Below are 19,837 nucleotides of genomic sequence, written 5' to 3' on the forward strand. Positions count from 1 at the left end.
GTCCGTAATTTGGGGGGTAACAGCGAACTGCACTGCTCACCTTTGAGACGCTTCAATGTTCTGAGAACTCCCTGCTGGGGCCGCCTCGCACTGCTCTGTACCCAAGAGCAGCCCCTCGACAGCCTCTCACAGACTGTGATGGACCCATTGTCATTCTGTCTGAAGGCTGATTGGTGCATACAGAATGACAATGGGCCAGTCAGGGCAATTAAGGCATGTGGTGACCCACGTGCAGTTCATGTAAGTAAGAATAAAGCTGAACACCATGTTTGGTCTAATTTGGAAGGGTGTTTCCAAACTACATGCTGTTTTTATTCACCAGAAAATATAAAGTAATCTATTTTACCACCTTTAGGCAAAATGTAGGCAGGTTATTTCACACTACTCATGGGTACTGTGCCAGATTTGAATATTTCCTTCATGTATAATTAGGGTCCTTTATAAAATGCAACTATTTTCAACTAACATATTTAGAAAGTTTTGCTGCAGAATAAAAATGGACCAGTTAAAAAAAATATATGGTGGTGTGGGTTCCACCTTTCGTCCCAAGCCCTCGAATGGAGGGCCAATCTTGCCCATAAACTCTGTGCAATATGGGGCTGGTTCCGGGACTGCCTTTGGCTGCTTTTCATACTTTGATGAGGCATACTAAAGCACAAACACTATAGAAGAACTACACTATCTGGATGCGTGGATACAACAGGAGCCACATGCTACCATTTTGAAAGTTGAAATGGGATAACACCCATAAACTTACACCAGACCTTGGCAATTGGTACTAAACTATACAGAAAACGGATTCCCAAAATAGTATTGACTCATCTAGGAAGAGACTCTGCCTTGACAAGGTATTTCCATTATTACTTTGAGGAGTACAGATCACACGTTATAAACAGCATCCATATAGAAGGCCAACATACTTTTCCCTGCCCTGAAGAAGTCCGAGAGGACGAAACACATTGGCTACAGTTTAATTGTGTTATGAAGAAAAGCTCATGAATAAAGAAAAATTGGAATAACACCTGCTGAATTAATGTCCTGTATAAACCATATGATGTAATCTGCGAAATTGTAATTTTGGGTGTTGCACCAAACTGTTGTTGTGCTAATTGTGGGGTTTCTTTAAATCCTAGGAGGCTTAAGGGTATTGAGCCTCAGGTCCTATGCACCAATGAAGTGAATGCTACATATGACCTCATTATAGTAGTAAGTGCAGTCCCAATTGCCTCATATCCTGTGTATTGTGTTTCCCTTATTTATTCCCCATCTGTTGCTGATTCGAGGCCAGAGTGTGGAACGATGTAAGGATTTTTAGCGTTCTAAGCAAAATAGGATTTTGTTTTGTGTGCTCTCTCTACAGAAACAATAAGGCTGTTTTCAGACATTTATTGTTTTTGGTGTAACGCAGAGGTAGTGCTTAAAGGATCCTTTCTTACCTAGCTTTATGAAGTTTCGGCCCTGCCTCCTGGCTCCATGTTTCCATTCCTAGTCTTTTCATTTGCAAACCATTGCTATCTGTTGTGTTACTCTAAATATATTAACACAGACATTAGTTATTACTGAAAGCAACCCCAGCTTAGGGGTGTTAGGTTTTAAATCCTGAGTTTCTATATTTACGCAGGCAACCCGCTCTTAAGATATAATACCTATGGATGACATCCTTGTAGCCCTCATTGTCTTATGTAACATTTTCTATACATTGACTTACACATTTATATGAGTCATTGTCTCTATATAATATGTGTGTGATTTAACACACTCTGACACCCTGCCCTACATACTTAGCATGACTAGCACTATAAAAGAAATGAAATACCCATGAGAGAGGGCCGTACCAGGCATCAGGATTTTCCCCATGAGGCTGGAAGGGTAGGTCTGTATGGCTGTTGGTTTGGAGAGTTCTTTGATTATTTTGAAGAGTTCCTTTGTGTGGTTGGCTGTGGAGTCGATGAACTGTGCAAATGTCTCAAAACATGTCAGAAGTTTGGAAACCTCAAGTGGCCCACTTGTTTGTAATTCAGAAGTGTGCTCAAAACAAAGTTTTAATAGGATAAAAACAATCAAGGCACTTTATTTTGTGATGTTCAAATGATACATTTTTGCTGACATCACATTTCCACACATTAATATTTGTAGGCGCCATATAGTTTTATCACTAAAACTGCATGTTGCCATTGTGCTTCTATTTCAAAAGAAAATGTTCCGTATGTAAAAGACAGTGCCTCCTGACCTACAATAATACCTCAACAACGTATGCAGTTTCTAGTCTGTTGCACACTTCTGTGCATTAGAGAGAATCTGCAGTTTACATCTCACAGAAATGAAAAAGCCCAATCATATATAGGTAAAATAAGGAGGGCTGCTATATGGCTAGCCAGGACATTATATAGTAATGTCAACTCCTATCTAATCATTCTGGCCCACAATAATACCATAACACTCAGCAGTGTGTCGCCAATTATAGCTCATGCGGGCTGGTTAATGTAATGTAATGTAAATTGATACTTGTATAGCGCACTACTCACCCGCAACGGTCTCAAGGAGCTTGTACGAATACCGCTGTGGAACCCATCCTGGCTTTCCCTGTGAGGCATCCACTCCTGGGCACCTCCAAGGTGGAGGCCAGGCATCCTTAGCGTTATGGGGGCCGTTGTGGAGATTAAGCAAGCTATTGCCAAGAGTTGCAGAGTGGGACTCCATGATTGGAATAGGCACCGAGGTGAGAATTATCAGGTCTGTGGAATTTTGAGCCCAAGACCCGCTGAGGCGGGGAATTGAACCCTGGTTCCAGGCTAGACCTCTGCATCAGGGTCTGCCGCTCTAACCATTGAGCCACACTTCTCCACTCTCCACTTAATAACTCTGTTTTCCTGCTTAATGCTCTTACCCTCATACAAGACCTGTCCTCTGTGGGTTTTATCCATCACTCAGTACTGTACCAGCCCCATAACCAATCATCATCAGCTGGACAGAAATGAAATACCTGAAGCTATCTGATACATAAATCTGGCCCCTCTGAGGACTTCATTCTAGTCCAGCACTGCAGGGCCCAATTAGCTACATTCTATGCGAGATGCTTTACATCTCACAATGGAACTCAGATATGAGATGCTGGTAACATAGTCCATCCAATCAGATCTTCCTGACCACTTCTATCACCAAACATGCATAATCAGGACAATGAACTATAAACGAAATATTAGACTGGACAATCTGCATTTTTGTCCTTAATTTTGACCCTTTGTCCTAAATTTTTACACTCACCGTCTTGAATTTGCATGCATGCCAGTTGGTCACCCTAGCATCGATGTCAGTTTCCCTCCAATTTTTTCCAAGCCTTCTAGACGAGAGGGTGTGAAAAATCCTGAGTTTGCAGTACCAATATATTTAAGTAGTATAGAACCTTATTAACTGTCCGTATCAGTCATCCATCAAAACAAGGAGGCAGGTGAATCAGTGAGGAATCTGCAGGTAGATAGAGTATTCATCAGAAACATTGTTAAGACAGGTAAGTAACTTTTCCTTCTGACTGATACTTCTATCTGTAGATTCCGTACCTCTAGAACAGATTTCCGAATAATACCCTTTCAAGGAGGAGGGCTGTTGGATGATTCAGACCAGGAAATCCTTCAAGACAGATCTAGCGAAGTGCCTGTGCCTGCGAATTTCTGCTTCAAGGCAGTTGTGCTTCGCTAAAATGTGCAAGGAAGCCCACGCTGTCGATTCACATGTTTCCGCAATCAGGCCACCTTGAGCCAGTGCTGTGGTGTACAAAGCCCTGGAGGAATCGCCTCTGATTCCTTGAGGCAGTTCCTTCTTGGCAAAGGCGTAGCAGATTTCAATGCAGAAGATGATTCATTGGGATAGAGTCCTTTTCTGAACTACCTTCCCTTCTTGGCTCCACAATAGACCACAAAGAGCTGGTCCTCGGAACGATATTCTCTGGTGCTGTCCAGGTAGTAATAAACCTCGTTCTTCAAATCCAACCGTTCCGCCTTCTTGGAAGGATGAGGTGGCCGGTAGAAGGTTGGAAGGGTAAAAGAGTGGGGCAGGTGAAAAGGAGTGATCACCTTGGGAAGGGCAGCAGCCCTGGCTCGCAACACCAACTTGTCTGGGAAGAAGGTAGTGGACAGGGGATAACAGCTCGGGGTCTGTAATTCACTGACCCATCTAGCAGACTTGATGGCAACCTTCGAAGCTTACAACTGTGTAGAGGCTCAAACGGAGTCCCCATCAAGAGCGAAAGAATCAAATTAAAGTCCCACTGAGGAATTACAAATGGAGCTGAAGGAAAAAAGTTAGACAAGCCATTAAGAAAATGTAGGACAACAGGTGACTTAAACAGGGACGGCTGATCCCACAGACAGAGAAAAGCAGACAAGGGAGCTAAATAGCCTTTCAAAGTGCCAAAGGCACGCCCTTCTTGAGAACGTGAAAGCACAAACTGTCGCACTTGGGAAAGCTTTGCCTGCAAAGGATCCACACTGTTGTCCATACACCAAGCAACAACATTTCCTCATCTGCCAGAGTACGCTGACTTAGGGGAGAGTGATACGCAGGAGATATAATGTCTACCACCTATTCTGGCAGCTGAAAGGAGCTCAATTATCCCCACTCAATCTCCAAGCATGTAAGTGGAGGACTCTGGATGCAAAACTAGCCCCCTCAACTAGAAGGGAAGGTCCACTCTGCATGGCAGGCAGAGCAGAGGACATGTTGAGAAGCATAGCATACCACATCCGCCTCAACCAATCCGGGGCTATAAGAATGATTTGGCCTGGGTCGAGGTAAATCTTCCTCAGAATACGAGGAATGAAGGGTGATGGGGGAAAACCTGTAATTCAGCTTAAAGTTCTACCTCAACTGAAACTAGTCCCCCAGGGCTACCTTCGACAAATACTGGAAGGTGAGAATTGCAGGCACTGACCATTTTCTAAAGAAGTGAATAAGTTCACCTGAGGACTGCCCCACTGCTCAAAAATGTCCTGGACTACCTCTGGTAGAAGACGCTACTCTTGAACTTCAAGATAATGCAGGCCCAGGCTGTCAGCTCTGACATTCGGAGACCCCACTATGTGATTGGTGGTGAGCCAGATCCCTTGGCAGTGTGCACAGGATCACAGTCTCCGAGCCTAAAAAAGTGAAGACACTATTTCCCCTTGCTTGTTTACATACCACATCACAATCGTGTTGTCCGACAAGATCTGGACAGACCGACCTATGATGGGGGGGAGGAATGCCAGCTGATTGATATGAAGAACTTGCTTCTCCAGAGGCCAGAGACCCCTGATCTCCAGATCTTCCAGGTGAGCTCCTCAACCCAGGGTGGAAGCATCAGTCACTACCATGGTCATGGCAGGAAGAGAAGTGAAGGTCATCTATAAGATTTGCTTCGTTCCCCAACAAAGCCACATCTGTCACAGCACTGGGGGTTATCACAATGGAATCCTACACGTCTCTCCAGTACTGCATCCATTGCCTCTGGAGGGACCACTGCAGGGATTTTATGCGTCAATGTGCTTGACTGACTAGAAGAATGCAGGAAAGCCAGGAGACATAGGAATCGCCAGACTCTCAGGACTGGAACTCTTGCGCCTATCTGGAAGAATGGCATCATCTCCTGGATGTCTGTCAGCCTCTATAAAGGATGAAAGGCGCGTAAATAGGTGGTTTCTAGTACCAACCCTATGGAGTTGTTGTTAGGGCCGCAGATGAGATTTGGGCTTATTGATCGAAAAGCCCAGGTTCAACAACAAAGACAGTGTCGAAAGAAGGTGGTGCACTACCATCTCTGTTGAGTTGGCTTTGAGGAGCCAGTTGTCCAGGTATGAGAAGATCGTCACACTTGACTGTCTAAGATGGACTGAAACCGCTGTCATCACCTTGATGAAGACTCAAGTTGCAGAAGTCAATCCCAAGGGTAGTACTGCAAACAGGTACTGTGCAGAACCCACCCCACAGCACTAGTACTTCAGATGGGAGTTTAGGATAGGTATGTGGAAGTATGCATCCTGCACGTCCAGTGACACCATGCAGTCTCCAAACTCTAAATGGTAGAAAGTCAGGCACCTGAGATCTAGAATTGGGCCCAGACTGCCATCCATGTTGGGCACCAGGTAATAACATGCTTAGCAACCTTGGTACCAATACCACTGCACCTTTGAAAAGTTGCTACACAAGGCATTGAGGAATACCGCTGGATCAGAGCCTGGCATTGGGAATTCAGGGAATTGTGGAGTTGAAGGTTCAGGCCTGGGAGCTGGCACTGAATGTTCTGGACGCGGTAGAGGTCTTTCCAGAGCAGGTCTTGGTAGAGGAGCAGGGCTACAAGGAGGGTCCTCAGCTGGGATTTCGACAAACTTCGGTTCTGAGGAAGAATGTCCTGTGGGAGTCGGAGAATGGCTGTGAGACTAACCTTTTGACTTTTTGGAGTTTTTGTGGTATCTACTCTGCTTGGTGGATGAGGAAGATGGAGAATGGGAATGGTGTTGAAAACGTTTCCCGCACTGATGGTCGGTCCTGGCTTGAGTCATAAAGAGCTAGGCGTCCCACTGCTTGAGGGGCTTGGGTTCATACTGAACCAGAAAGTACAAGATTTGGTGTCATGGTCAGAGCCCAAGCACCACAAACAGATCGCATGGGGGGCCATGATGGAATTCTGTCCCTCACGATCCCTTCAGGGTTTAAAACCCGATTTCATAGGTGGAGACATTGGTACTGCTTTCAGTAACTTCGTGTGTGGAAAACTCCTCAGGGATCGAAGCTCTCGATCGGCGTGGGAAAAAGGAACTGATGTCGATGTGCTGGAGCTGGCACTTTATGGACTCTAGGACATTACCTGTGACTGAGTCCAGGGCCCTCTTCTGGCGGCATTAAGGCTTTAAAGTTTTCTGGATCCAGTCTGGTAGCTGGGGATTGTTCTACAGGAGAGGAATCTACAGCTAGAAGTTTCCATCAGAAAGCAGTATCATTTCTAACATCATTAAGTGCTGAGGTGTCTTGCATTTTTCTAATTCCTCAAGCTTGGCTTTAGATGAAGACCATGCAGGGAGATTCAGATTGCAGCAAAGCCAGAACATGACATCACCTACATGTGGAGACATTTAATCTTAATTGACAAGAACATGGAAGACATGCTGGAGCATCACCAGATGGCACTTCAAGTAAAAGGGATTAATTTACCTGTAAAAGTGTTTCTCAATCATTCATTCTTTTATAACTTTTAATGCTTTTGAGCTTCCCTCAGGTAAAATATAGAACATGTTCTGTCATGAGGCAAAAAACACTAAACAGTTGAGGTTGCTTTTTCCCATATCTTGCTGACCTACAGTGATTCCTCCCCCTAGTACATTCATTGTTCAGATTCTCAGAACATGTTGCATGAACATGCACCTTTGATTTAAGGAACGCAAAGAACACAGGCAAAGAAGCAGTATGGGTGAGATTAACTTGGATACTACTTTTGGCCTGAACTTCCAACTGTGTCCACAGAATTACCTTGTCAGGATGAAACTTTATGCAAGGATCTTCAAGATAGAATGATTGCTGAGTTGACAGCCACCAGGAACGGCTTATCCCAAGAAATTGAAATCAAAGCTGTGCATCAGTTAGAAAGCCTTCTTCCTGTAAAAGGATATTACCACCAGCTGCATTAATATTGATGCGTTCTACAAACTGAACCTTGTCAAGCCCAGCTGATACAGCAGCCGCTGAAGCAGTTCGCGCAGCACTGGACGCAGGCTGTTCTCTGAACACTAGGCAAAGAACATTCTCCTTCTTAAAGTATGCTCAGCACTGAAAATTCCAGTTCTGGAGTTAGCCAGCACCTCAAGACAATAACGAGACAGGCCTAAGTGCCACAACTCTATAACTGTAGGCACCAAGGAGAGAGACTCAGAGATGCAGAATTGTGATAAAGAATTCTGCATGGTAATCAGCTCAGCAGATGAATGGGTGCCGGTAGCTGAAACCACAAAACACACAAGATGAAGGACGGAATGTTGCACAATGGCAAAACATTTACCCCCAGTCACAGATCTGGGTTTAATTCATCGTTAATTTGCTCACCAAGCCACCCCAGTTCAGACATGGCCATATACGAACCAGCCTTGACCCTGTGCCTTATGGGAACAGTCCAGCCCGAACTACCAAGCCATGTCTTCCCTGGACCGGAATCAAGCATCCTAGGACCGGTTTCTGAGTGTTTTGCTGGTAGCTGAAACCAAGCATGTGTGGACATGAGCAGCCACAAGGGAAAACAACATTTCTCATTAAATTCAAAACCACTGGGATAATTTGGCAAACATACTCCATCATACTCCAGCCCTGACCTCCTGATTGTCAGAAATATCATTTAGCAACAGAAATCTGGAACACAAGGAGTTGCATCAACTAATTCCTATAAGAGCATAGGGCCTCTTAAAAGTTCCAAATAGATCAGGCATGGAGACTGTGGAAAACGGGAACATGAAAACTCGCAAAGGAGTTATTACTGTTATACTTACGAGATAGGAGTTGGACTTCTGGGGCAATCAGGACAGAGCTAGTATATAAATATCTTGAAGACACTATGTAGGCTCCTGACAACTTTCCTTGCTTTTCTGACTTTCTGCTGTCATATCATTTGGTCACCAATACTTGTGTTTTCTATACCTTGTTTTTTTAACTCATTCGCAGTTACTGCTCCCGTTACCCCTCTCCTTCCTTACAGGGTCCTTGTGCTTTTCTTGACCTTCGGTGTTGCTGGTGTTTCAACCCTTGACCTCCTCAGTGTTTATCTGCATTTATCTGTTCACTTGACATTCTGACACTACCTTCCAAAGCCAAGGGCGCAGCCTCCTTGCCATCTATGTAGATCTGTTATCCTTTTCCCTAGGCATCCAGACCTCCGATCTGGTATCCTTGTAGAACAGGGTCTCGTTAACGTCTTCCAGTGCTGCGTGAGGGGTAAGATTCTCATACACCAGATAGTTGTGTCATGTTTACCTATTTGTGTCATCAAAACATGTTCTAAAGTCTGCCTATTTTATTCACATTTTGTAAAGATTCCTAAAAGGTGGTTCTGTGACAGACATTCAAGTCTGCTATTGGCGCCATTCCAAACCAGTGACTTCGGTGCAGCGGCGTCACTAGGGCGGTGCCGGGGGTGCGGACAGCACCGCGTGAGTTCGATATCTTACCCTTACTCACATTTTCCCCCTGGTATCCTATTTTAGGCATTCCAATGCCATATTGTGTTTTGAACAGACTGACAATGAGGATTGTCAACTATATTCCTCAGGGTAAACTCTATTGTGTGGATGATCATCTGTTTGTAGGATTCTGTGGAGCAAACAAAGGGAAGGTGGTGCAGATAAGATTATTAGTCCTCTGCAACAAAATCTGATATGTCCTGGCCAAGAAACATTACCCTGTAGACTCATTCTACCTAACCAAGGCTGTTACAGATGGCATTCGTGGGGGACTGGGGTTGCTGATTCTGGACATCTGCTAGGCTGCAACATGGGTGTTCATGAAACACTATTAAATTGACAATCTGGTGCAACAGAAGGGACATTTTCTTCTTCCGTCCGGCAGACTTCCTATCCAGAGTCCACTCTCCAGACCCTACACCTTTGGAACGTACTACTGTGGTATCCATCTATTCTAAAGTGAGGAATTTGTGGTCAACAGTATCCACCAGAAGAACAAGTTACTTACTGTTGGTAATGAAGTTTCTTGTAGCTAGTCTACCTAACTGCAGATTCCTCACCCTCCTCTGCATCCCGGTTCTGTGGAGTTCACATCTGAGTATCCAAGTTAGACTTTTTTTTACAGTTCAATTGTTGTACTCCACATCTGAAGGTGTCAAAGAAAAAAAAAGAAATTGATGTCAGCACGCAGGAGTGGGTTTTATATGCAACTCGACTTTTTCACTTCTGCGGTGGTTCAGAGTCACTGTGAAGACACATGGTGGTACCTGTCGACAGACAGGAGCATTGCCGAAGAATTTCCCATATGAAGTTGGATGTATGGGGTTATTCTAAGGTGAGGACTTTGCAGTTACATAAAGTATCCCCTAGAAAGAGTGTTACCAAAGTTAATCTGAAATTGCACTGCCAAACTGAACAATTCATTCATGATGGCACAATTGCTGAACAATAGCTGTTAGAAATTAAAAACAACGTGCTGGATGATCTCACTGTCAGGTTTGCACAATGGTCTTTTGTGTGGTCAATGTAACATGAAATGGTTTCACAACTTTGGGTGAGAAGCCTACCCAGGTCATCAGCACTGATTTGGCTGGGAAAAAGGTGATGTAGAGTGGTTACGCCAAGAGCAATTACAGTTCATTCACCAGAACAAAGGGATAATGATGGAATAGAGAAACTGGAGCATCAGTAGTCGAAGGGAACAGCTGTGCAATGGCACAAAAGATGTGCACAAAAGAAGTCAACACTAAGTTCAAGTCCTGTTGTGGCATGACCAACGGTTTTGGGGAAAACAATGAGTCAGACCTTCGATAAAACAGGTCACAATAGGTGAATTTAAATAAAGAGCGACAATCAGGGCAACACAAAAAGGCTGACAGATAACCCTTAATTGTGCCCACTGGAAGGTCTTGCTGTAACAACGATAGAACAAACATGTCTGAAAGTTTGGTTTGCAGAGTACGACAACCCCCACACCAGCCAATAAATGTTTCCAGTGCCCAGAATAGATGGACTAGGTCAAAGGGCATTGGGATGCAAGGATGCCTTTGGCTACTCTGGCTGACAGATCAAATGCATTTAATGGCAACTGCTCAATCTCCAAGCATAGAGGTGTTGGTTTTAGAGACTCTGGTGTAGGACCTCCCCTTTTGCTGAGACAGGAGGTCCTCCCTGCATGGTACGTGGACAGAAGAGCAAATGCTAATGCTGTTGATCTCCACGTACCATAGTCCCCAAGTCCAGTTCGTGGGAGATTTACCTGACACAGGCTCAGTCCGTCCTGATTTTCCTCAGAACTCAAGGCAGGAGAGGTGTCGTGGCAACACATGCAGCAGACCCATGTCTCATCATAGTTGGAATGCGTCTCCCAGCAACATTCCTGGAGGAATTACAGTGCACAGTAGATTTGACCCTACTTGTTCTTGACAATGGCGAACAGATCTAACCAGGCAATGTCCCACTCTGGGAAGAGTCCTTCTTCTTGAAAACTGCAACCATGACTTCCCCTATTGACTTGCATTGAGTATGCAGTCGTGTTTTCTCTCTGCACACGGCCTCCGTGGCATACCTGGGTACTTACCTTGGGTGGTTCCCTGGGTCCACGGTTCTTCTAAGTCTTCTGGGTCCAGTCTCGACTTTGTTTGCAGTTCACATTCCACTTTATCAGTGGATCACTGAAATAATATCGAGGGACAAAATATCGACTTGCCAAAATATCGTGGACAAAATATCGACAGTCAAAATATCGAGTTTGTATCTACAAACAGGTAAGTACAAAAATATTGAGTACAAAATATCGTTAACAATAATATAGATGTAAAAAATATCGACTTTATTAAAAACAGTGTTACATTAAATTAATATTAAATTTTAATTACTAAAATATACTTAAAAATACTTAAATTAAATTATAATAATTAAATAATAAATGAAAATAATAAAAATAATTTTTTACAATCTTATTTGTTGACCCTGAACCCTAAAAATACCCCTTTACCCAAAAACCCAAAACTGACCCTGAACCCTAAAAATACCCCTTTACCCAAGAACTGAAAACTGACCCTGAACCCTAAAAATAGCCCTTTACCCATGAACTGAAAACTGACCCTGAACCCTAAAAATACCCCTTTACCCATGAACTGAAAACTGACCCTGAACCCTAAAAATGCCCCTTTACCCAAAAACTGAAAACTGACCCTGAACCCCAAAAATACCCCTTTACCCTAAAACTGAAAACTGACCCTGAACCCTAAAAATGCTCCTTTACCCAAAATGTATCAATATTATTTAATTACCAATTAATTATTAATTAACAATAACAATAAAGTAAATATATTAGCACATTAGCTGTAATTATTTTAATAATTAATATTATTTTTTCCCAATTAATTACTTAAAAATAACACAAAATTATAAAAATAAAAAATGTACTCTAATTAATGTAATTAACTAATTACAATTAATTAATTACCAATTAATTACTAATACAAAATATGTTCAAAATTATATTAATCAATTAACTAATTAATATTAATTAATTATCAATTATTTATTAATTAAAAATATTAACAAACATATATTAATTAATTAATTATTATTAAATTACTTCCCACCCTATTCCCCTATAAACCCACAACCCGCTACAGAATTACATTACGCAATTATTATAAAAACAAAAATCATTTAATAAAATATTTTATAACATTAAGACACACTTTTCACACATATTATTACATAAAAATACACTATAAAATATTATATATTATTAAAAATTCGATATTTTTGCTATCTATATTTTATACAGTCGATATTACTTCACTTACCTGAAAAACTATATTTTTGTAGTCGATATTATGTCCAGTCGATATTTTGTCCAGTCTATATTTAAAACTCGATATTATGTCCAGTCGATATTTTGGAGTCGATATTTTGTCTGTACACCTTTATCAGTATATGGTTTGGTCTCCCCCTGGGGACCACTGTGTATTTGAGCTACTTACCTTTTTTACTATTGAAGTATTTTGTGTATTGGGATGATATCTCCGGGTAAGAACTATACCAAGGTGTTAGGGAGTGTTTATAATAAAAACGTATTTTTATAATAACAATGTATGGTTCTTTTTCACTTAACCTACACTATATGTTTAGTACTGTTAAACCAGCTGCTTTACATTCCTTTTGGACTTAGCCTGAAGGCTGCTCTCTACAGATACCACTTAGAGAGATTTCTATGGTTGTCTAAGACCACTAAAATAACCATAAGGGTTGTCTGCATTAGTGCAGGGTGCTTCACTTAAATAAGTGTGCACCATATACTAAGCCAGCCTCCTACAGTACGCGACTGGGCTGCATGTTATCACCTCTACTTTAGCCGTTGAGCAGATCGCTGCCAAGTTGAGGCATCACTATTGCAACTGTTCTGCGCTACCCTAATCAGCGCCTGTTAATTTCTCTCTACGCTGATGACATCACCCTCTTCCTTTGTGAGTCACATCTTAACCTGAATGGTATCCTGAGGGAGTTTGTCCTGTTTGGCAAGCTGTCCGGCATGCAGATCAGCTGGGAGAAATTGCAGTTTTTCATCATACTAATTACCCTGGACTTTCCTCTCCAGTGGTGCCTGGCAGAACTTAAATATCTGTAGATTGTGGTCTCCTGTGACAGAGAGGAAGTAATATGTTCTAATTTCGGCACCGCCCTTTCTGTGCCCTTAGGGCATGTATGTGTGTCACATGGCACACAAGCCAGAATCAGGGGTGCAACAGGGTGTCAAAGTGACACCCTGTCCCCCTTGTCAATTCGGTAATTTTACCGAATCGGTAAAATCAAGGCCCATAGGAATCAATGGCAATTACCGAATCGGTAAATACCAATTCGGTAATTACCGAATCATTCTGATTCAGTAAAAATTACCGAATAATTACCTACATCTTATTTTCCGAATCTAAAATACTGAATCGGTAGAATACGGTACTTTAGAGTCGGTAAATAAGATTTACCTACATCTGGCCATATGTCAGCTAATCGTCCATTGACTCCTCCATGGTAGCGTGCTCCTAGAATGTTTGGCAGAGACTGAGTCATAAAGTGGGTAAGAGAGCCCTGTATTTTCCTTGGGTCCCACTAACTTATCATCCTTTATTACCGGTTACCCATGAGTCCTTAGGTAGGGTTCAGTTCATAAGGCGAGGTTACAATTCATGGGGTTATTTATATTGTGAAGGTCTCTACCTTTCACAAGCTGATTATTTAGGAGTTGTGCTGGTCACCCCTATGGATGTCTTCACATACATTCAACCAAAATGTAACACCAAGACATCTGTCCCTGACTTTCCTGCTGAAAGTCCCATATTCCATACCCTTCATTGCTTTCTTCAAGCCACTAGTACATGACACTTATTGTATCGTACTGAGCAGGCAGAATCTCATACTGGAAAATGATATGGCGAGCTTGCTCGAACTGTTGTGGGGATATCCTCTGAGATTGTATGAACCTACCTCTCTGGGATTTATTTGGCCTTTGAGGGGGAGTGCTCCGTTCCACTATGTCACTTTGCTGATCCAGTGAACTACAGCGTGCCATAATTAGACATCTTTACTAAGTAGGCAGAGCTTTGTGTGCCTTAAGAGGAGCCGCCTCCATAGTGGCTCCTCTGAAAGTACTGAAGCATTCCTCTATCGGCTCCTGCAACAATTGCCTCATGCAACAATGTTATTTATTCAAGAAACTTGGGAGTTTGTTCTTAACCCCTTCGTTGCGTCGGACAACCAGGAGCCGTTCGACGCATCAGGGCTCTTGTGCCTTTGATGGGCATGCCCCCAATCTGCCCCCCCAAGGGGGCCAAAACCCCACTAGGGACCAGGGATTGTTTTTTTTTATATACAGATAGGTGAGGGCTGCTTCGGGAGGCAGATGGGGGCAATAGCCCCTGATCTGCATCACTGGGGGGGCTGAAAACCCACTAGGCACCAGGGATATGTTTATGGGCATGCCAGTGAGAAACTCCATTAGCAAGGGTTGCTCCCTTTTTTTAGGCACACATTTTGGCTTTTTCAGTGATATTTTATTCTCATCTGCACTTAAGCGGTGGCAGAAAACCACTAGAAACCAGGGAGATTTTGTGTGTGTGTAAACTGGAGTTTGGCTGACGGTCTGCTTGTACTGTCCTTTGGCTGGCATTTTGGTGGCGGTGTGTATGGACCTGCACTTGGCTAATGGTGTGGATGGACTTGAGCTTGATGACGGCGTGTATAGATCGGCGCTTGCTTGGTGGTGTGCGTGGAGCGGCGCTTGGCTGGCAGTGTACGTGGATTGGTGCTTGGCTGGCTGTGCACATGGATGGTGCTTGGCTGCAGGGCCGGACTGACTGTAACAGGCACCAGGTGTTTCCCTGATGAGCTAGAGGGGTGGGGGCTGGTTTTCTGGCCGTGGAAGGTGGTTTTGTCACAGTGCTGCAATATCGGGCCCCAGTAATGGGAGCGGTGCTTTTTACTAGCACGTCCCACCGCTGCTCCCTGAGCTGGTCGAGCAGAAATCTGCCAGGGCTGATGCTATTCCCAGTCCGGCCCTACTTGGTTGGGGGTGTGCGAAGATATTGCTTGGCTGACTGTGTGCATCGATAGCATTTGGCTGGCTGTGTACGTGGATGGCGCTTGGCTGGCTGTGTGCATGGATGGCGCTTGGCTGGCTGTGTGCATGGATGGCGCTTGGCTGTGCGGTGTGTGTGGATGGTGCTTGGCTGGTGATGTGCTTGGATGGTGGTGTGTGTGTACTGAGTCTTGGTTGGCAGTGTGGTTTGCATGGATCCCCCAGCCTTTTCTTACCCAGAATCCAATGCAAACCTTAAATTTAGCTAAAAAAAATCACTTATTCCTCACTTTTCTGTGTGGGAAAGTTGTGGCATTACCGGGCCACCACAAATGTCCTACCACCCAGCATTCCCCCTACTCTCCCCCAAAAAATGGCACCTCACTTTTTCAAATATTTTCAATATTTCTTACTTTCAACTGTTAGTTTCTATAAAAAAAACCTTAAAGGATCTACACAAATGACCACTTGCTGAATTCAGAAATCTCTCTACTTTTCAAAAATGTAATTACTTTCACACCCATTTCTACCACTAACTGGAAGGAGGTTGAAAGCACATAAAGTAGCAAAAATAGGCTATGTGCCAGTAAAATGCCAAACCCGTGTAGAAAATATTGGTTTTCTGACAAAAGTCTGCCTGTCTCTGAAAGCTGGTGATTTCAGCACCACAAACACTTGGTTGATATCATTTGCAGGGAAAAAATACAGACGTTTTCTTCTGCAGCAAATTTTTCCCCATTTCTCCCCCCCCCCCACACCCCCATACATACACACAAAAATACTTTTTGTTGTATTTTGGCTAGTTTCTGGATCCCCTCGAGGGGAGTCCACAACCCCATGGCACCTTTAAAATCCCCATGAAGTTGGAAGAAAAACTGAGCTCATCTGAAAATACAAAAAGTCCCTATGTGGATCTTTTGCGTAAAGATTAAGTATGCTATACGCCTTTTTGTTACTACAGTATTCCTAGCTTCATATAGGGTAATATTCAAAGAGCATGTGAATCTGTAAATTATCCAGTGCTGGAGAACACCTATTTCCTTTGCCTGAGGCAAAGAATCTTTTTATATGGCTTTGTTTTGTAACAATGCCCATTTTCTTTTATCAGATTTTTGTGCTGAGAGAAAGACAGGTGGAGTTTCCAGAAAGATGCAAGGGAGTACACTGATTGATCATCTATAAAACTTAGTCTGAGTTTATAGCCATGAAGTTTGCAGGAACATCAACAAGCATCACCCCCTACTGTGCATGGGGTTGCCATAATTCTGAGAAAAAATACTAGCCATTTGTACATGTTTTGAGGTACTTGAGGGGGCACTAGAAGGCTGCAGAAGATTTTAAAGTTTGTGAAAAATCCTCTGTTTCTTTATAGCTTGGCAGTTCTGTTTTTATTTGCTTTAGAATAATTTAGGAACAGATTAGCCAACTCTATAACGTTTGACTTCTTTACTATGTATTTGTTACTTTATATTTTTACCTCTACTGGCATGGAAATACCATCCAGAATAGTGAAACACAATTTAGGTGGCAACCCTACTGATAAAAATGTACAAATATATTTTTAATTTTGTATTTACAATATTTAAAAATCAGTATGGTAAACCATGTCTAAACAATGGTGAAGCATAATGTCTATAGATTTCATACATGTCACAATTGGGCACAAATGTGAAATATACATTCATATACACTACATAATCAAAGTTATCTCTGATTTATGAACTATCTTCTGATATTGTATTCTTTAGTCTAGTCTTCTATGGAAAACTGCTCCATCCACCATACCTCCACTGTCAGACTCTGGGCTGCGTCCTGAATCCAGTTTGTCACACGACTGTGCCCGCCGGGAACGCTGGGGCTTTAGGGGAGGAGCTTTCCCAGCTCCATTCGAATCTGTTATGTAAGGTACACAAAAGAAAGTAAAGCAGAAGATTAGAACGATTAAGAAAAGGAGCAGAGTAAGGTGTACGTCGGAGTACAGTTATGGGAGGTGCAGTTCCTTATCAGTTTTATAATGGGGCACTGAATCTTGACCAAGGCTATAGTTTACACCAATACAGAAGAAACAACACTTGTACAATTATCAGCAAGAGAATCATTTGCATGAAGGAGTTTGGAAGCACTGGCCGATTACAAAGGAAATCTAAGAACATTTGAGGTAAAAAAGTTACTAATTGCACCTCACTGTCAAATATTCTCAAGAGAAAGAAGGGTTATGAATGGTGCTGGCCTCATTTGAACCTCATCCTGCTTGAAGCTGTGGCCATTGCATTAAAGGTGCCTAATTGACCCTACCAATTTCTCTACACGAGTTCAAAGTAGTCTCCAGGAGATAATATTGCTTAACACAATCCTAATATTGTAGACAGGATGTAATCGCTAGGCCTCATCCCGGGTAAGCACCTTAGCCGATCATCACAGATTAATTAACTGACCAAGCTGGCTTCCAGGTAAACATCAAATAGTTTAGTCAAGCCCCAACCTTCAAACAAGTACTCCAGTCTGTTTGTGAAGTCTGGAGTCCAGTGCCTCTGGAAAACCAACCTTGCTAATCCTATGTTTAAAAACTCTGCTAGAAAAACAGATATTTGAGGTGAGCAGATTTGGAGTATTGGTAGTGCTGTAGAATATTCCATACAAAGGAACTGTTCTCCACCTAAAACTTGGGAACTATCCAGGGTTCCCTGCTCTGTTAGTCTTGGTCAAGGACCTCAGCCGCCCAACACATCACCATTGTATAGGAAGTTACCTCCTCCGTAGCCACTGAAGGGCCGGAAGGAAAGCCAGCATTTGGATAAGTACTCAGGCCATTTGCCTCACCCAGGCCCTCACACCAGTCCATATTCTGTTCCTTACAGTCTTGGTATTCTAAAGGGTCCAGTGACCCCTCCCAGCCTTACCCGAGGCCTAGCTGATGACAATAAGGCTCAGGCTCGATCTGGGTGGCAGGGGTGTCGGAATCGGTGTCAGGCAACACCCCTCCGGCTCCATGCGGAGTAGGGGATGACGATGGGGGTGCCTGGAGTATCGGCATCAGGACTGATACCGGAGAAGGTCAAGATGAGTCGACCGGCGCCGGTCTGAATCCAGGAATGTATTCATGGGCCCGCTGGGGCTGGAGCGACCGGTGCGGAACCAGGCGGGCCTCCCTCCAACCCTGTGGGGCCTGAAGGCTAGTGGACGGGGTCCGACTACCCAAAAATGAGGCAAATGGCCTCATAGAACTATCTCAATTGGGCATGTGTCACTATGGCCCATGGATATTAGGGAAGTTGCAGAGTCACCCTAGGCGCAGGTTCTGGAGAATGAGGCCTAGAGTGCAGAGCTTACCTCGTCCATCAGTCGACAGATAAGGAGAAGTCAAAGAATGCTTTGACTTCTTACTCTTCTTTCTATGCCTCTAAATTGAATTTCCCATTGACTTTGAGTGGAACGAAGAACACTATGGGCTCCGCAAACATTCTCGGGACCATGCCATCGACCAGGATCTTGAGCACTGCAGAGTCGCATGCCAGACTGCCAATAGCTTCAGGGACCGCTGCTTGAAATCCGTGGGAGTCATGGCCCAGCAATCAGAGCAGCTTTGGTGTCGCAGTCACGTTCCAAACACCAAAAGCAAACAAAATTCAGGTCGGTGACAACCCGACTTGTGTGAGGGCATCCTCAACACACCAAGAGATAAACCTCAAGTTAAGTCGACTAAATGTCAAAAACAGGCTTAACAGTGAGGTAGCTCTTCTCTGGAACAGTGATGGCTGGCATGGAAAGTAAAGAACCAACGTCAGTGCACCTAGGTGGCACCTATATCGTTACTGGGAGTTAGTTTCCAGCGCCAACGACTGATGTGGACCTAATGCCCACACATACAGGCGCACAGGGGTATTACTCACAGAAAAGCTCCAGATCCAGTCTGAAGCTCAATATGATGAACAGTACTGAGCTCACCCTTAATTCAATCAAGGAAGAACTAAGAGACATTCGCCTCATGGTGATGCAACATCGATATGTGTTGGACGTAATGAGCGCAGTGGAGGAAGGGGTGTGTCCCAAGATCGGAGCATCCTGCTACACGTTTATCCCAGGTAATGACCTGGATAATGGGACTCTGACTCTTGCAATTCAACCATTGGACCGTTTACAAACAGACATGAGTGTGCAGGCATGGTACTTGGACTGGTTTGCCTGGCTCCTCTGGTGGCTGACCGCATTGTACACATCACTGTTGCCCGTTTTCATATTTTTATTTTTCTTGTGCTGTTTGCTGCAATTGAGGGGTTCCTGCTGTAAAAATGTAGTCCTCAAATTAGGTAGGATGCAAGTAACTAGGAAAGTAGTATTAGTCAAACTGAGGAACAGCATGTCCCAAGAATGTGACTGTCATGAAATATGGGTTAGATAATGTAGCTGAAAATTCAAATAGAGAAGGGAATTTTGCCATGCTTATAATGATACACTCTCATATAAGAATGAACATGCATCACCATTATCAAATTTGCCTGTCAATTACTCTTCATCAACCCTGACTCAGAAAGAAGTGATCAGGCAGGCTCTGTAACCT

At 43.4% G+C, this 19,837-nt stretch overlaps 1 protein-coding gene across 1 annotated transcript in view; it reads right to left on the bottom strand.

The window, feature by feature from the left end:
* Positions 1-19,837, bottom strand: part of CARMIL3 (capping protein regulator and myosin 1 linker 3) — a 1,161,278-nt gene that overhangs the window by 20,644 nt on the left and 1,120,797 nt on the right. The window contains exon 39 of the mRNA XM_086923677.1: positions 17,065-17,172. Within this exon, the coding sequence (XP_086779803.1) occupies positions 17,065-17,172 (108 nt within the window). The remainder of the gene's footprint in view (positions 1-17,064; positions 17,173-19,837) is intronic.

This window comes from Lissotriton vulgaris, chromosome 5, assembly GCF_964263255.1.
Source record: "Lissotriton vulgaris chromosome 5, aLisVul1.2, whole genome shotgun sequence".
NCBI classification, from domain to species: Eukaryota; Metazoa; Chordata; class Amphibia; order Caudata; family Salamandridae; genus Lissotriton; species Lissotriton vulgaris.